This window comes from Phaseolus vulgaris, chromosome 10 (assembly GCF_051622355.1).
Source record: "Phaseolus vulgaris cultivar YP4 chromosome 10, ASM5162235v1, whole genome shotgun sequence".
In the NCBI taxonomy this organism is placed as follows: domain Eukaryota; kingdom Viridiplantae; phylum Streptophyta; class Magnoliopsida; order Fabales; family Fabaceae; genus Phaseolus; species Phaseolus vulgaris.
Genome location: NC_143507.1, coordinates 7541806 through 7560810, shown reverse-complemented (window position 1 = coordinate 7560810; position 19005 = coordinate 7541806). Strand labels below are relative to the sequence as shown.

Here is a 19005-nt window from a genome sequence, read left to right as displayed (position 1 = left end):
TTTGTTGGCATAGGAATCACAACATCATCTATGAAAACTTTTTTCTCCATGACCTTGACCACATAAGAGGGGAAAGCTACATTATGTATACAATGTCTTCTTAAAAGATTTTCCCAAGCACCACTAACCGAGGGGCAAAAGTATTGTTGACATACAACTCAAATTGGTTTATGGAGCCAATGTCATCTCATGATGAATTATTAGTTGCACAACTCCTTTATATGCTAACTTTAACGTTGGAGACACAAAGACTACTTTGTAGCAAGGGTCTACTGTGAAAAACTAGGGTCTTCAACTACTACTCGAACTCCTGCCTCAACTCTGAGAAATCTCATTTCTTGGGTGATCAACTATCTCAATTGTTGTAATATCTCTTAGTTGGGTGCCTCAAAGGAGTACTAATGTGAAGATACTCCTAACAATTGACGAATGTTACTCCTACTCCAGCAACACACAAGTCTAAGGTCCTTAAGTATTCCAAGTGCGGTTAGTAAATATGATGACTGTGAGGGGAAAAAATACCTTAAGAGCTTTGCTCAACTAGAGAATCTTGCAACATAAGCACAATAAAATATAATTAATATAATGTGTAAGTAATAACTAAGAAAATTATCAAGACATGTTGTCTTGCAATTCACTTAAAGACTCCACATGAGTCCTCAAAAGTATATATACCCAGTGGTTTTACATAGTTGTTACAAGAGTCACAACGAGATAACACAAATATATGTAAAAGACAAAAGAGTCGCCATCATAATTTATTAAGCAAAGCTACGAAAGAACCTTTAGAAAATGGTCTTTGAAACCAAATTAAGATTGGAGAGTTTTGATTACACATTGAAAAGGTATTAAAAATATTGACAATCCATGTTTTTTCTACAACCATATAATAACTCTTAATATTATTATTTTAATAATTCTTCACACCATTTAATTACAAATTTATCCTTTATTATATTTTATTTTTGTTAAAACTATTACATCAGAGTTCTATACATCTTCCTGGATTGTCAATGTATAATTTTTCTTATGTTATAGAATATTGTATAACTTTTCTACTCCTCTTTTATACTCACTAATTTATGTTAAATTAATCTAATCTTAATCTATGTATATATGCGTATTCTCTAATTGTCATTAACATTTAAACGTTCTCTAAATGTATGTAAATCTTATTTTTTTTCAATGTTAATAGACCTAAATATTACAAGACAACAAAGTCTAGAAAGGAATGGAATGATAAACTGAAAGTGAAGACAAAGCAAGAAGAAAAAGTGGGCAAAAAAGTGTGGAGGGCAACAAATAAGAATCAATCTTATGCACAGGCCGTCAAGTATGGAAACAGAGCGCAATCACGAAGCAGGGTAAGAGTAAATGCAATAAATGTGGAAGAAACACCCAAAGAGTGGCTCAAACATTGCTACATTGGGAGAGTTTATGATTTAAGCAAGGTAGAAGACTTGAATGAAAGCTTCATTTTGGGTGGCTACAGTTTCATAAAGATCAAAATTTTGGGAGGTTTTCACGTGCTTTTAATGGGGGAAGACGAAAATAAGGTTAAAGAAGCGGTTGAGGAGAATAAAGAATGGTTCGAGAATTTGTTCGACACCGTTGTTCCATGGGAAGATCAATTCATAGTAGTAAATAAACTTGTTTGGGTATGATGTAGGGGTTTACCCCTGTAATTATGGAATACAAAAATGCTTCGAAAAAATTACAGCTTTACTGGTTGAGGTGGACGAAGCTACTCTAGCTTTGGAGGAATTAGAATACGCTATATTTAAAATCAGACTCACTATGGGTTATGAAGCAAAACTGACTTCGTACTCGAGGATTAACGAAACACTTTATCAAATTTCTCTGGTTGACGAGTGCACGATCCCATAACATAATCTCTGTCACTGTTATTGGGATAGACAATCTGTAGATGTCGTTTCAGATTTTGAATCCCAAACATTGATGTCGTCTCAGGGGAAGCAGACATTGATGCATTGAGAAAGATTATCAGGGAAGATGCCACAGTGGATATTAAGGGTTGTTCGTTAGGGTATAATCTTGGAGGTTCCCTGAGAGGAAAGGATTCGACGTCTTCACGGTGTTGTGATAAGTTCCTAATTTCAGTAATATTTCATATTAAAATATAGGCAGTTATGAGTATTAATTGCTAAATTACATATAAAATAATATCTAATTTATGAATTTATACCTTTTTACATATTTTATGATCTTTATTTTGAATAAGAACATTTTATTCCCAAATTTGGTGTTAATTTCAGGTTTATAGGGAAGAATGAAGATGACTGGGCTAAAGAAGAATAATCTATCTATACATAATACAAATAGAAGGCACCTCTAGGGTAAGTTCTAAAAAAAATTCAAAAAGAAAAAAATTGAAATTTTTACTAAAAATAGCAAGTGAAAGTCATTCTAGGAGTGACAAGTGGCACTCTGTAGAACTTACACGTGTGCAAAACCCCATTTCTTTAAATACTCCCTTTCTTATATACTTTCAGCGTTTCTCTCTCTCCTATTACTCAACTTCCTCGGTTTCTCTTTCTTTTTCGTTGCCTTTTGGTTTCTTCTTATTTGGGTTTACTGTATGGTTCTTCATTTCTGCCTTCTTCATTTCATTTCGGTCTTCTCCTTCTCGAGGTGATTATTGCTTCTGTTATGTGGATTCTGTTCATCTCATTTACGATTTCTTTGTTCCACAACATAAAAATGAAAACTTTTTTGGTTTTTCTTATCAAAGTTTCGTTCTTTTCATGTTTCTGCTGATTCTTTTCATCTCTTTTACCGTTTCTTTGTTTCTTTATTGTTCACATGGTTGATTATGTGTTTTTTTGTTACTTTTGACAGCATAAAAATGATATTCATCTACATTTCAGTTACTGCAGCAACCGGTTGTGGAAGTGGAATGGATTTTCGTTCATATCCATCGTATGTTCAAGCACCAAGGTGAAATCTCTTCCTTCGTCTGTTCGTCTGTCCTCATTGTTGTTTTCATTGTTCAATTTTTTGCTGATTTAATCTTTTCTGGAGTTTTTCCATTTACATTTCAGTTTCTGCAGCAACCAGTAGTGGAAGTGGAATGAATTTCGTTCATGATCCATATGCATTCATATTCTGTCGTTATCATGTCATCATTGTGTAATACTATTGTGTACTGCTTCTTCCTTCGCTTTGACATTATCATTGTCATTGCCTTCACCACAACACTTTTACTTCAAAATCCAAGAAGGTGTTGCTCTTAATTTTTAATTTTTTAAAGATTGTTATGAATTGAATGATTCTCTTTCATTTTAAGCTCTTTTTTTAATTATATTTTTGAGTTTAGAGTTTAGGATTTAGAGTATTTGATTCCAATAAATTAAATTGTTTTATTTTTTACTTCATACTTTATTGCTTTACACTGCCAAAATGTCAAAACAATTGAATATGAATGTCAAAATAGTTTCTTAATTTTGTAAACTCATAATCAATGTTGTGTGCAATATAACTTCCTCTATATTGTTTTATTAACATTTACTTATGGTATCTCTAACTAATTACACCACATATCTAAAAAAAAATAGATAATTGATAATTAATAACAATTTTTATATTTAAATTAATTAAACATTTCCTAACTAGTGTTTTTTTTTCTTATTAGTAAAATTCTATAAGCCGACGTCTTATATCTCAAGGTTATGAATTTCCATTTTTTAAATATCATAGTTAGATAAGTTTATGAAATGTGAAAGAATATTTTCTGTTTTATTCAATCTGTCTTTCATCTATAGCAATGATACATATATATAACCATAGCATTAGAACCGTACAGAACCGTACAGATTATTTTTCTAACATAACATCTGTAATTAAGACTAATTATAGACCCATTAATAGTGATTATATTCCTATAATTAAGTCTAATTATAGACTCATTAATAGTGATTATATTCCTGTAATTAAGTCTAATTAAGTCTAATAATGATTTTGTCCGGTAATATCCCCTCAAGTTGGAGCATGTAAGTCTTGAATGCCCAACTTGACCAAGATGGCTCCAAACTTTTTAGCACCGAGAGCTTTGGTGAAAAGGTCAGCTAGTTGTGTATGTGTGGGCACATAGGATGGAAGAAGGCGCTTGTGAATGATTTCATCTCGAACAAGGTGGCAGTAAACTTCAATGTGTTTGGTGCGTTCGTGGAAGACCGGGTTTTTAGCAATGTGAAGTGCTGCTTGACTATCACAATAAAGACGAATTGGGTCAGGATGAGGAACATGTAGAGAAGCGAGAATGTCTTTAATCCACTTTAATTCTCGGGTGGTCTTAGCCATTGATCGATATTCAGCCTCAGTAGAGGAGGCAGAAACCGTTTGTTGTTTCAGGGTTTTCCAAGAGATTGGGGAAGTGCCGAGTTGAATAAACCATCCGGTGAGAGATTTCCGTGTCAGTGGACAACTTGCCCAATCAGAATCACACCACCCAAAGAGTTGTAAGTTGTTCTCTCGAGGTAGGAGTATTTCTTGTCCAGGATGCCCTTTAAATATCGAACAACACGAAGAGCAGCTTGCCAATGCTCGGAGCGTGGATTTTGCATAAATTGAGATAAAGCTTGGACACTGTAGGCAAGGTCAGGTCGAGTGAAACACAGATAAATTAACCTCCCAACAAGTCTACGATAAGTAGTCGGGTCAGAAAGAAAAGAACCAGTAGCGGAGCTCAATTTGTGATTTTCTTCACATGGTGTAGTGGCGGGCTTCGCACCCAACAATCCGACTTCAGTAATGATATCTAAGGCATATTTCCTCTGACAAAGGAAGATTCCGTTGGGGGAGCGAGCAACTTCAACCCCCAGGAAGTACTTGAGGCGGCCTAAATCTTTCATATGAAAGCATTGATTTAAGTAGCCTTTAAAACATTGGATGGCAGTACCATTATTCCTTGCAATCACAAGATCATCAACGTAGACTAGCACAACCAACTGTATGTCATTATTATTGAGAGTAAACAAGGAATGATCCTTCGGGGATTGTTGGAAGCCGTAACGAGTGAGAGAAGAAGATAGTTTAGCAAACCAACACCTGGGGGCCTGTCGGAGGCCATATAGAGACTTTTGAAGCTTGCACACTGCCCCTGGTTGAGATTCTTGGAAGCCAGGAGGGAGTTTCATATAAACCTCATCATCAAGATCACCATGGAGAAACGCATTGTGAACGTCCATCTGATGAAGCTCCCAATCTTTTGCGGCTGCTACTGCTAGAGTTGTGTGAATGGTTACCGTCTTTACGACAGGAGAAAACGTCTCGTTGTAATCCAAACCCTCCACTTGATGATTGCCAAGAATTACCAATCGAGCCTTGAATCTTTCAATTGTTCCATCCGAGTTGTATTTGATTTTGTAGATCCATTTACACCCAAGTGCCTTCTTTCCAGGAGGGAGAGCGGTGAGTTTCCAGGTGTCATTGAGTTCGAGAGCATGAATCTCCTGTGCCATAGCATCACGCCACCGGGGTTCTCGGACCGCTTGAGAAAAGAACAGGGGTTCCTGCTCGGTGTGTAAAGAGGCAAGAAAACTTTGATGATGTTTAGAAAAGGAATCACAATTCACAAAATCATGTATAGGATACGAAACACCTGAGGATTCTGTTGAAGGAGGTGACGGAACAGAGGGGCTTGACGGTATCGTGGTGGCTACGACAAAATCGCGTAACCGTACGGAAGGCAGCTTCGCGCGATGCCCTCGCCCAAGGGGAACCGCGGCCGTCAGCGGTGGTGAAGAAACCGACGGCGCCGTCTCCGTCGGACGCGGCGGATCCGCGGGTTGCGTCGAGGCTTCTATACACGGATCGGAGTCGTTGATAGTGTGTTCGAAGTCATCTGTGAGGGTAGCATCCTCCTTGGCTGGGATGGGAGATGCAATGGGTTGGTTGACGATGCATTCATCTAGGTTTGAGGAGGCAACTTCATGAAGAAAATGTGGGTCCGTTCCAGTTTCTAAAGAGTTGGCAATAATTGGGTTTTGCAATGGTGGTGCAGTGTCCATCTTTTTGGCTTCAAAATATGGAAATTTATTTTCGAAAAAATGTACATCACGAGAGACAAAGAAAGTTTCTGTTTCCAAATCAAATAATTTCCATCCTTTTTGGCCATATGGATACCCGACAAACACACATTTTCGGCTACGACTATCAAATTTATCCCGCTGTCTATTTTGATTATGAGCATAACATAATGAACCAAATACTCGTAAGTGCGCGTAACTGGGTACACATCCATGGATCACTTCATAAGGGGTTTTTCCTTTTAGAATGGAGGATGGTGTGAGATTGATTAAGTAGCCTGCAGTCAAAACGCATTCCCCCCAAAATTTAATGGGATGATTGCCTTGAAACCGTAATGACCGAGCAACATTCAGAATATGCCGATGCTTGCGTCCGACGCGTCCATTTTGTTGCGGGGTCCCAACACAGGAAGTTTGGTGAAGGATACCTTGTTGAATGAAATATTGTTTTAGACACATGAATTCGGTTCCATTGTCAGAGCGAACCATTTTAACACATTTGTTGTATTGCCTCTCAACGAGTGTGAAATTTTTTTTCAAAGTCACTGATACCTCTGTTTTTTCTTTTAACAAATAGATCCAAACTGTCTGTGAACAATCATCCACAATTGTCAAAAAATATGAAGCACCACAGGATGAAGGAGTTTTATAAGGACCCCATAAGTCACAATGAATTAAATCAAAAATATTCAAAGCTTGATGCGCACTTAAGAAAAACTTATCTCTCGTTTGTTTCGATTTTTCACAAACTTCACAAACTTTATTCAACTCATCACGAGTACATTTCCCACTTATATCAGGAAGCATTTGCACAATCTTAAATGACGGATGTCCTAATCTTTGGTGCCAAAGTGCTAGTTGATTTTCCATCTTGACATGACATGCTTGAGTCTTCCGTACCCCACGATACCAATAAAGCCCATCTTTCCGTTCACCTGCTCCAATCAGCGTTCTCGAAGTGCGGTCCTGTATAATACACAATTTATCAGTGAATGTTACAACACAATTTTCTTCATCCATCAATTGAGGTACTGAAAGTAAATTGCATTTTAATTTGGGAACATAAAGGACATTTTTCAATTCAAGTCCTTCTTCAAGAGTCACTGTTCCCTGTTCGCAAGCTAGAACACGTTCACCATCGGGTAACCCTACGGGGCACCCTTGTATAGTTTCCTTTTCACTCAAATTTTCCAGTGACCCGGTCATATGGTTTGATGCCCCACTGTCAATAATCCACAAATCCCAAATGCTCTTACCAGTCATTTTCTCTGATTCATTTGATTTTTGTTTGCTGATCATATAACCAGTACCTTCCATTGTTCATTGGTCAGACCTGCCATCTCAAGTTTCTTGTCGTCATTGTTGACTTGACTGTTGCTTCCACTAGCGTGTGCCACATTTGCACGTGTCGGGTTACCTTTGTTTCGCATCCCTTGGCGTCCCCTGCCGTTCCATTTGCCTTCACTTTTTGGTCTGTCACCCCACCATTCGGGATATCCGATCAATTGGAAGCATCCCTTCATGTCGTGACCATTTTTACCGCAATGACTGCACGTCATTAATTTTTCTACCATATCTCCACGCCCTTTTTCTTTGTAGTTGGCCTGCATCGCGAGACCCACGACCAACCCCCTTTCTTCCGTTGATTTGGCCATCATTCTCACTCTTTCTTCTTGTACCAACATAGCATATACGCGGTTCAGAGACGGCAATGGGTCTGAGGCCAGAATGTTTGATCTTACTGTCCCGTAGCTTGCGTCATCCAACCCCATAAGGAGTTGATGAACCTTCTCCTCCTCCCTTCGTTTTTCCAACTGAGCGCCAATCCCACACTTGCATCCACCACACGTACAAGATGGAATTTTGTCACTGTTACATCCAAAGGACCTTCAATTTTCCAAAGTAAGTTGCCACCACCATTCCCTCCTGCTTGCATCTTGACAAGTCCGACCTTAGTTGTTGAATTCTAGGTCCATTCACGACCGAGAATCTTTCTTTAATGTCTTCCCACAAGTTATGTGCAGTCTCAGCATATGCTACTGTGGATCGTAAGCTTGGTTCAATGGTGTTTAGAATCCAAGAGACAATCATGGACTGCACGGTCCACCAATCTTCAAGGTCGGGTGCCTCATCCTCTGGTTGGATATGTGTTCCATCAATGAAGCCCCATTTTCTCCGGGCACGAAGCGAGATCTTTACTGCTCTTGCCCATTCGTCGTAATTTTCTCCGCGCAATTGGACTTGCGTGATTATGTTTCCGGGATTGTCACTCGCGTTGAGATCATATGGCGAGTAGGTCTTCTTAGCACCTCCTCCTTCGTCTTTGTTGGCATTATTCTTTTCTGGTGCATCTGCCATGGTTGTGCACCGTTGCCTTTGCTTTGTGTTTGTCGGGTATCAGAGTTTTGTGCTCTGATACCATGAAAGAATATTTTCTGTTTTATTCAATCTGTCTTTCATCTATAGCAATGATACATATATATAACCATAGCATTAGAACCGTACTGAACCGTACAGATTCTTTTTCTAACATAACATCTGTAATTAAGACTAATTATAGACCCGATTATATTCCTATAATTAAGTCTAATTATAGACTCATTAATAGTGATTATATTCCTGTAATTAAGTCTAATTAAGTCTAATAATGATTTTGTCCGGTAATAAAATGTATTTCACATAACAATTAAAGAAACACGTTTTCTGTAAAAAAAATTGTTACATATATTTATATATATATATATATAATGATGTTAAGAGTTAAACATAAACTTATTTTTAAAATAATAGCATTAAATGGTGCTAAATATGACTCTAAGTTTTTCACACAGTTTAATAACAACAATAAATGTCTTTTATTGAAATAATTTTAATATATAAAATAATATTATTCTTTTAATAAACATATTACTTTTATATACTTTAAATACATTAGTGTAATTTATTTGGATTAAAACTAAAGGTAACTATTAAAAATTCAGATCATCAGAATATTAAATATTTTAATAAAAATCGAGTCCTACAATTTAAATCTTTTTAGATAGCCAAACTTACATTTTTTTTTTTATAAAGGAATAAAACATACGTAACCATTTAAGAATATATTTACTATTCAAAATAAGAAGTCACCTACTATTTACTATTTTATTTAATTGAAATAATTATATACCAATTTAGAAACTATTTAACAATAATATAAACTAATTTGAAAACCAAATTTTTTTTTAGTTTCTAAAATGGTCTCTAATTTAGTTATATTGCAATTAATTATTTTGGTCTTTAAAAATTGGTTTCTATTTCATGATTTTCTTGTAGTGAACCATTAGCTACCAATGTTTTAGCTACTTACTATTTTATATTCTGAATTAGTCTCTATTAATATTTAGAGACTAATTTAGAAACTAAAATATTAGTAGCTAAAACCTTGGTAGCTAATTTAGATACCAATTTAAAAACTATTGTATAAAGTTTTATTAATAATAGAAATCATTTTAGATATAATAATTTATCTAATTTAGTCAATATAGTGACTAAGTACTTTTTTTTGTCTTAAAATTTAGTTACTATTTAATGATTTTCTTATAATAATCTTAACTTTTCCTAAAATGCAATACATAAAAATAAGGTCAATCATCAACGAGTTCAAATAAATATATTTGTATTTTATTAAAATTTAAATGATTAATAAATATTTAATTTTGATAATTTATAAAATGAAGCAAATATTTTAAAGTTTCATTATTTTTTTATATTTAATTAAAGATAAATGTCTTAGGATGGACGTCACAATATACTAATACCTTCTTCCGTCTAAACTTGAATTTGGTTTCAAATGTTTTTTTAAATATAGTTTTTTATAATAAACTTAGGAGTGACAAAGTGGATATTGATTCATAGATTGCTAACAATGTATATCCGTAAAAAATATATAAAATAAAATGAAACACTTCAGGAGTGTCCCAACTCTTATACAGAAAATTATCAAGGACAACCTGCTCAACACTTGACCTACATATAAACTTCACACTCTTCAAACCACCAAACAAATTCTCAAGATTGAAAAGGAAAGGTAGGTCACATTAAAAGAAATCATCATCTATTCTAACAATGTCCTTATAATCAGTCCTTAGTAAAGAGAGGACAAAACATAATACAAACAAAACAACCCCTGGTACAACCAAAGAACCACAAACATATTTACAATCAAATTTCCTCACCCAAACAACAATCAAGATAAGAAAATATGTCCACTAGATATGTTCTATCATCATTAAAATGCATCAGCTTGCGGTTTTTTTGCTATTGTTTAACAACATCGATGTGATATTGAGAGTTTTGAATTTAAGAGTATAATGGGAGCTATTTTAAATCGTAGCTTATGCTATAATATAAGAAAAAACATTAATTAAATAAATTTAGAGACAAAAAATTAATTAGCTATTATATTAATTAAAATAAATATTATTTTAGAGACTAATAAATTATTAATATTTAAAGTTATTTTTATTATTAATAAATATTTATAAAGTATTAACTACTAATATTTTATATTGATATTTAATTTAGATATAAAGTATTAACTACTAATATTTTATATTATAAATTAGTTTTTAAAAGATTAATTTAGAATATAAAGTAGTTAGAAGCTAACATTTTGATAGCTAATGGATTGATACCAATCTAAAAACTACTTCATGAATTTTTATGAATGATAGAAACTATTTCAGATATCAATCATTAATTTAGTTGATAAAATAATCTCCAATTAGTCTATAGTAACTAATTATTTTGATATTTAAATTTAGTTTCTATTCAATAATTTTCTTGGAATAATTTTTTTTATGTAAAACTTATATGATTATGATCATTTGGGGATTTTGTAAGTAAGGAACAGTAGGAAGAAAATAAGTAAATAAAAAAACACACTAAATTCACAATATCTCTGCTGACAAAATGCCATGAATATAGGGAGTATCTAACAAAAGCTAAATTTCCCTTCCATTATATTATATCCACCACTTTCAAGAAAATCATGAAATAAGACTCAATTTTAGAGAAAAAAAATAATTAGTTGTTATAATGACTAAATTAGAGACCATTTTAGAAACTAAATAAAAAATGGTTTCTAATTTAGTTTCTATTATTGTTAAATGATTTCTAAATTGGTATCTAATTAGCTACCAAGATTTTTGCTACCAAATTTAGAACGTAAATAATTGGTAGTTAAAACATTGGTAACTAATCAGATACCAATTTAAAAATTATTTAACAATAATATAAACTAATTTAGAAACTATTTTTTTTTTAGTTTTTAAAATGGTCTCTAATTTAGTCACTATAGTAGCTAATTATTTTTAGTCTTTAAAATTCGTTTCTTTTCATGATTTTTTTTGTAGTGTTTATACACAAGATACTTTTGGAACAGTGTCTACAAACGTCCCATTAACCATATTCTTGCAAAAGGCAAAAGCTATTTTGATTGATTTTGAAGGGACAATGAAAATTTGATCCAATGTAATGTTGAAACAACCAGATGGGCTACAGTTCAAGTTAATTGCCTTGGCACTGGCAGAAGTGCCCTTGAACCCTCTGAAAGTCACTTCACTCACCTTCACTGCATCTTCCTGTTTCCAAACATATTTCAAATCACGATTAGCAAGTCATGATGAAAAATTGTTGAAATCACATTTGAAATAGTAATGTGAATGCAAATTCAAATGTATACCACTTTATTTGGCACTTCATTTGGAGTTTTAATCCCATAGAATTGGTCTATAATAATTGAATTTTGAACATCTTCTAGTATGATTTCCTCATACGTGATTTTTCTTGCATAGCCTGATCCACCCTGCATCAAATCAGAGAATATAAAGATATATAATAATTAAATTGGTATCATGAGACACTGAAAGATGAATTAAATATATCCTAATGAAAGTTAACAATAAAGTGGTTCATAAGTTCAAGTTTTCTTATACTATTTAGATGTGTTAAACTATTTGAGACTGTCCAGTGGTTCAAGACCATCCGATGGGTATCATCGTCTAAATGGATATTAGCGTATGTTGAATAATTGTTATTTTGGATGGTCTAGTCCTTCTATTCAAATTTTCTATAATTGTTAGTGTTTTATGTTATTTTGAAATTGAACCACTATACACGTGTTTGGTTTGTATGAGAAACATCTTTAGTAGAAAGTTGTAAGACGATTATTTTGTGTCTTCTACTTTAAAACTTGAATTAGAGAGTTGCTCTTTAATATAAAAGTTGAGAATTTCACTAGGAGGATGTAGAGAAAAATTTCAAATTATAAATCTCATAAATTATCATAACAAAGACGTAGACTAATTATAATCTAATCAGAGTGAATTTTGTGTGTGATTTTTGTACTTTGTTCTACCCTATTTTGTGTTCTCATTTTCATTTTCAAATTATGTATTTTCGTATTATATTAACTGATTAGTGAATTGTATTTGTTCTTAAGGATCATATAGAAGCATTATATATGAGTTACTCACCGGCCATGTCTTGATTCTTGCACCATTTGTAGTGTCAATGAAACTGCAATTCCATACATGTACCTCTTCAACTGTCTCATGAGATTGATTTCTACCAAGGCTTCCAATGCTGAGTTATTCAGACATGTTTCATTAGATCTCATGCACACAATTCCATCAGATATTTAACTTCATTCATACATGAATTTTTAAGTGCAATTTAACATTGCAAAAACTATATGATAAATTTTTATACAAACCTTATTCCATGGCCTCCTTGGCAAACAAGTCTAGTGGCATTGATATAAGAACAACCACCATTGATCGCAATACAATCATCACCTGCTTAGAAAGACAAGGTCAAATATAGTGTTTCACACACTAATTAGTTTAAAATGCACACTCAAATTTTATTATAAACTGAAAAAGTTTTTTTTTCACGAAAATAATGTAATTTTTTTTACAAATTACAATTTTTGATGAATTTTTTATTTATAAAAATGATAGGTTGTATACTATTTAGATAATTTTTGAGTCATTGTTTTGGGTGGCTTGGTGTGTCGCTTGTGTTTCACAACAATCCTGTGTCAAATTTTGTACAGTTTAGGATGTGCAATGCTTCAGGTCCGGTTAATGATATTTGGAGTGTAATTTGGGTTGGAGTAGTGAGTGAAATCTGAAAGCACAAGAACAATGTCATCTTTAAAAGGGGCGTTGCTGGCGCGTCTGAAGTGTTCGCAATGGTTCAAGTAAAGGTTTGGTCTTGGATTTCTTCAAAATCTCATTTTGGTTTGTTCTCTTATTCTAGTTGGTGTTTTGACCTATTTGGCTTGTATGAGGCTAGTTTCTAGATGCCTTGTTTGAGAATTTTTATTTTATTTGGCTGTGTGACTTTGTTAGTATGGTAGGCATCTCTTGGTAGGAGGAAGATAAAGTACAATTTTGTATAAAACTTATCACTCCTGAAATGGTTCATATTTATTATTATTTTTATTTCTAGTAAAAAAAACCATTTAGATAATTGTAGAGTGAAAGTCATACATAAATCATATAATTTCAACGTAAAACAACAATTGAAATCGTACACCACTCTAAAATAGTTCCGATAATGTACAATTTATCTATTTTTGCAAAAGAAATTATTCAAAAAAATCATAATTTATGAAAAAAAAATGCAAAAACTCTGAATAAGATATTTGTTTGTCATCTATATTTTAAGCATTTTCTCCATGTTATCATCTTAAAACTGCAAGTAAAGTGTTTAGAAGCATGTTGTTGTTCTTCTTAGTTTACCTGTTGCAAGAGTGGAATCTTCAATTGCTACATTTTTGGAACCAGCAATGTCAAAGCCATCAGTGTTAGGGCTATTTGGAGGAGAATTGATATTGATCTGAGAGAAGAGTGCACCATCCAAGCCATTTACAGATATGTGAGCTCCAGGGCTGTTACTCATACTCAGAGATTTCACAGTAAGACCATTGCAACCATGGAAACGCAAGGACTGCATCACATTCATATCAAAATTTTCACTAACAAGGCATTGAGATTAACAAAAAAAACTGTAATCTTATTCATAAGAACCGAAGTGAAAACTTTACATACTGTTGGTCTTCTGCATTTTCTGCATTTCTCCCACCAAGTAGAACCATTGCCATCAATGCTTCCTCCATCAGCATCAATTGTTAGACCATTTACATTAAATATCTGAATCCAACTAAAAGAATCACCAACCCATTCATTCATAGATGGAGCTACTATTTTCCCTTCAAACTGCAACAAATTTGGAGAAAAATACAAAACAAAAAAAAGAAGAAAACTATCAGACTTTCATCATCATGTAGATAATTTTTTATCGACAAAAAAAAAATACATTTTAAGAGTATTTCAGTATAAAACTATCAAGAAATCTATATTTGGAAATCATGGAAAAATGGTTTGTTTGAGTTGGTTTCTTTCTCACGAGTTGAAATTAATAAAGAGTTAAAGTACTTTTGAATTTCTTGTTAGAAAGTTAGAGAATAAATTTAAGATTTTTAGATAATTAAAGTTTTGTACTAGAGTTGAAATATCTAAAATACTTCATATTTATTAATTTTTAGTATTGATAAATAATTTTTTTTTGAACTTTTACTCTAGTTGAATAAATGATGTATATACAATAAATATTTCAATCAATGAAAACAATTTGGATATCTAGTAAAAGAAATTAAATGTGATGAATAATTGATGTGATTCATAAAGCATATGCCAACACTCTTAAAATAATGTATTAACTAAACATATTTTGATTATATATGAGAATTGTGATACTCAAAAATCATCATTTTCAAATGAAAAAAAAAATTCATTTTTGTATTGAAACACTTTATAATGATGTTATCAAATATTGTTGGTTAGTCATACCTTAATGCCAACATTTGGGGTTTTGCATGGACCACTTATGTTTAATCTTTTCACCAAAAATATTTTGCTTAAAGGTATAAGTAGACTTGCTGGCCCTTGATCTTCACACACACCTTGCCATGCTTTTGCAATTGCCTACAATCAATTAGAACACATATGGTTAAGGATCACTTCATGGTTAGAACAAAAAAAAAATATTACAATCAACTTCAAATACATTCAAAGATTCTTGAAAAAAAAATCAATTCTTACATTAATTTTACAAACATTATTATTTTTTATCAACAATAAATAAATAAAATTAAAAAAAATCAAAGATGTCTTAACCCTTATACAATAAAATAAAAAAAAAACAAAAAAAATAGCATGTGGAAAAAATATATAGAAAGTATCAAGACCATCCAACCATAAACATGTATATTATAAAGTCGATTAGAATATATTACGAAGTGGACTTTAAGCCTAACTCAACCCCATAAATCCAGCTCATAAGGTTGAGGTTTGCACCCACTTATATACTATGAAAGACTCTAATCTCTAATCGATGTGAGATCTCCAACAGAATAAAAAAAATAATTAAAATAAATAAACATAAACACATTCTAATTAATATTAAAATGATATTAAAGTTTAAATAAGGTGAGAGATTGATATTTAAAAGATCAATATTTTAAAAGTAAACCATATATTTTAAAGATATGGGATTTATTTATTTATTTAAATAATTAAGGTGAAGCAAAACCAAGAATGAAGAAAGCAAGAGATATATATGAAGTGAGATAAAGAGAGTAAGAAAGTAAAAAAGGGAAATACATTTGAATCATCACTTGTGCCATCACCATGAGCTCCAAAATCCATCACATTAAAAAATTTTACTTGGGTTTCAGCATTGCTGAATGTGGCTGAAATAAAACCTAGAATCAAGATACAAGTGATTAACCTTTGCATTTTTAACAAATTCAGGAATAACACTATTTTGGATTATTTGTGAAAGGATTTATATAGGGTTTAAATAGATTCTTCATTATGTAATTGGAAAAACAAAATTAAATGCTCAAGATCTATATAATCATTAATTTATAAATGCTGTCTTTTAAGGAGAGTAACAATATTTTAAAACTTGTATGGTATGAACTTTAAATTTTATCCATAAAACACTATCAAAGCAAAATCAAAAGCTGTGATAATGAGATTACTTTTGTAAAATTATTTCAAAAAAAAATTATTGCTTTTATTTGTGTGAAAATATCACAGTTAGATAAGTTTATGAAATGTTCACATAATAATTAAAGAAACACGTTTTCTATAAAAACAAAATTGTTAGTATTTAAACATAAATTTACTTTCAAAATAATAGAATTAAATAGTACTATATATGACTCTAAGTTCTTCACACGGCTTAATAACAATAACAAAAGTCTTTATCGAAATAATTTTAATAAAACAATATTATTCTTTTAATAAACATATTACTTTTATATACTGTAAATATTAGTGTAATTTATTTGGATTAAAACTAAAAGTATTAAAATTTAATTTAAAATGGAGTTCAACAGAAAATTTAATATTTTATTAAAAATCCGAATCTTATAATTTAAATCTTTTTAGATATTACACCTTATAATTTTTTTTATATAGGAATACATATTTGTAATCATTTAATAATATATTAAGAAGTCACCTTCCATTTACTATTTTATTTGATAGAAAGAATTTTAATAAAAGTATAAAAGGACATATTAGTTAAAGAAATTTTACTATCTGATTCCTCTAATAAAAATTATTTATTAATTAGTATAAAAAATATTTTATATTTTATATTTAAATTTACCAATATTACCAATAAATTATATATTTAATAAATGTAATTAAAAGACATTATCATTCATTTTTACTATGTATTATATTGAATAATAATAATAATTAGTAACTATTCTCATTCCTTTTTACGATGTATTATATTTAATAAATATAATAATAATAATTAATATTATTATAATTTAATATGTATTATTTATAATAAATATAATTAAATATTATTTTTTATGCTTATATAAAAATTTGTTAACAGCATTAAAGAATATTAAAATATTTCGTCATTAATATTAAAAAAATATTTTATTAACATTTATAAAGAAATATTATTATATTTTATATTTTATATTTAAATTTACCTAAATATTACCAATAAATTATATATGTAATAAATATAAATTAAAAAAAATCATAAAATAGAAATCAATTTTAGAGACAAAAAATAATTAATTGTTATAATGACTAAATTAGAAATCATTTTATAGAATATAAAAAAAATTGGTTACTAAATTAGTTTTTATTATTGTTAAATAGTTTTTAAATTAGTATTGAATTAGCTACCAAAGTTTTAACTACCAATTATTTTAGTGGATTTTTGGGCATGTTTCTTGCTTGTACAATTAGTGTTCTTATTTTTCCTCCTCCTCGTGGTTACTGCCAGCGGTTGTTCATGTTCAATGTTGCCACTACGTACATCTAATTTCATATATCACCTCAATACATAAGAGATCGAATAGATTACTTCCAAATCCACAAGGTAGAATTAGTCACACATCTTCTAACACCTTTTATTCTCCCAATTGGGTTACAAGACACTCAATGGTGTTTTCCTCTCAGTCTTGCACACTAGGATCGAGCCTCAAGCCCCCTATTTAACCTAATTTGCTAGGGTTAGGTGACTTCTTGCGTCGCGCTAATGGACTTGTTGATTAAAACATAAAATGACTTAATGGTTCTGGCGCTTTCTCGCTCAAACGAGAAAGGCGTCGATTTTTAGCGCGACCACTGGAGCATTCTCGCTCATGCGAGAATGGGCTTGCTTGAGCGAATTGCTCTGCTGCTAAGTTGGGCTTTTTGTAATTTTGTGTGTTCCTGGGCCTTTCAGCTTTCTCCTTTTAGCTTATACTAGTATGTTGACCCGTGCAACGCAAGGAAAATTTTACAACATTTTATTATATATAAATATTAATATTATAATTAAAAAAAATTTATTCTTTTACATATGAAAATTGTAAAATTAAGCAAATGAAATTAAAATGTTAAAAAATTTAACTTAACTTATTATAAATTTGTAATATATATTAGTAACTATGAAGCTCGGACACTTCTTTTAAATGGCGTGTCGGTATCCGATATTCGTATCGGACACTGACACTCGTATGACACCTGTAAGTCATGTATCCGTGAAGTGTCCAATTCAAAAAGTATTTGTTAGAATTCTGACAATTCTAGTACGATTTTAACACAATTTTGAAAAGGAAAAATACATTAATTTTCTAAAAATACAAACTTTATTGTGTAAATTGTTATTATGATTATAAAAATAAGAAACAAATCTTTGTGAATCAGTCATGAAAAACATATTTCTGGTTCAAAAAATAATCTGGAACATACTTGTGCACATAAATATTTATTGTCAATTTATATAATTCATAATTATATAATATATAGATCCGTGTCCGCGTGTCCCTGTGTTCCCGTGTCCGTGTCCCCGTGTATAATTTAAGATATGCATTTATTTAGAATTTTGATTAATTTAGAAATTTTATTGATTTTCCTATTCCATCTAAGAATCATATTACAAATCTTTGGATATTTATTCATTTAGAATTTTGAAAAACTGAAATTTTTTATTTATTTTATATTTTTATTTAAGTAGAAAATAAAATAATTTATGATTTTGTATTTACTAAGGATTTTTAAAAACTTTTGAAATTATATATATATATATATATATATATATAATTAGAAAATAAGAATATAAAAATAAAATTACAATGTAAATATTAATATATAAGAAACCAGCATGAGCGTATAGAATGAGTAATTTAGAAATTTTATTTATTTGAGATTATTATTTAAGTAGGGAATAAAATAATTTAGGATTTGTATTTATTTAGGATTTCAAAAAACGTAAAAATTTATTAATGTTAGATTTTTATCCATGAATAACGTTAAATAATGTAGGATGTAGATTTATTTAGAATTTTGATTAATTTAGAAATTTTATTCATTTTTTATTT

At 31.0% G+C, this 19005-nt stretch overlaps 1 protein-coding gene and 1 pseudogene across 1 annotated transcript; both read right to left on the bottom strand.

Annotated features, from left to right (window-relative positions):
* Window positions 1-7342: 7342 nt before the first annotated feature.
* Window positions 7343-8405, bottom strand: LOC150024193 (uncharacterized; annotated as a pseudogene).
* Window positions 8406-11412: 3007 nt separating this feature from the next.
* LOC137813204 (putative polygalacturonase At3g15720) lies at window positions 11413-15898 on the bottom strand. The gene is made up of 8 exons (XM_090296724.1): window positions 15761-15898; window positions 14948-15082; window positions 14147-14314; window positions 13838-14045; window positions 12805-12886; window positions 12566-12674; window positions 11776-11895; window positions 11413-11671 (listed from the first exon to the last, which is right to left on the bottom strand). Exons 1-8 carry the CDS (start codon window positions 15893-15895, stop codon window positions 11447-11449), a joined length of 1182 nt encoding a protein of 393 aa, XP_090152850.1. The 5' UTR covers window positions 15896-15898; the 3' UTR covers window positions 11413-11446.
* Window positions 15899-19005: the final 3107 nt, after the last annotated feature.

Coding starts and splice junctions, on each gene's coding strand:
- LOC137813204 (XM_090296724.1), bottom strand. CDS start 15,895: ATGCAAAGGTTAATCACTTGTATCTTGATTCTAGGTTTTATTTCAGCC. Junction 15,083..15,760: donor GCACAAGTGATGATTCAAAT/GTATTTCCCTTT, acceptor AATTGATTGTAG/GCAATTGCAAAAGCATGGCA. Junction 12,887..13,837: donor AGATTCCACTCTTGCAACAG/GTAAACTAAGAA, acceptor CTTTCTAAGCAG/GTGATGATTGTATTGCGATC.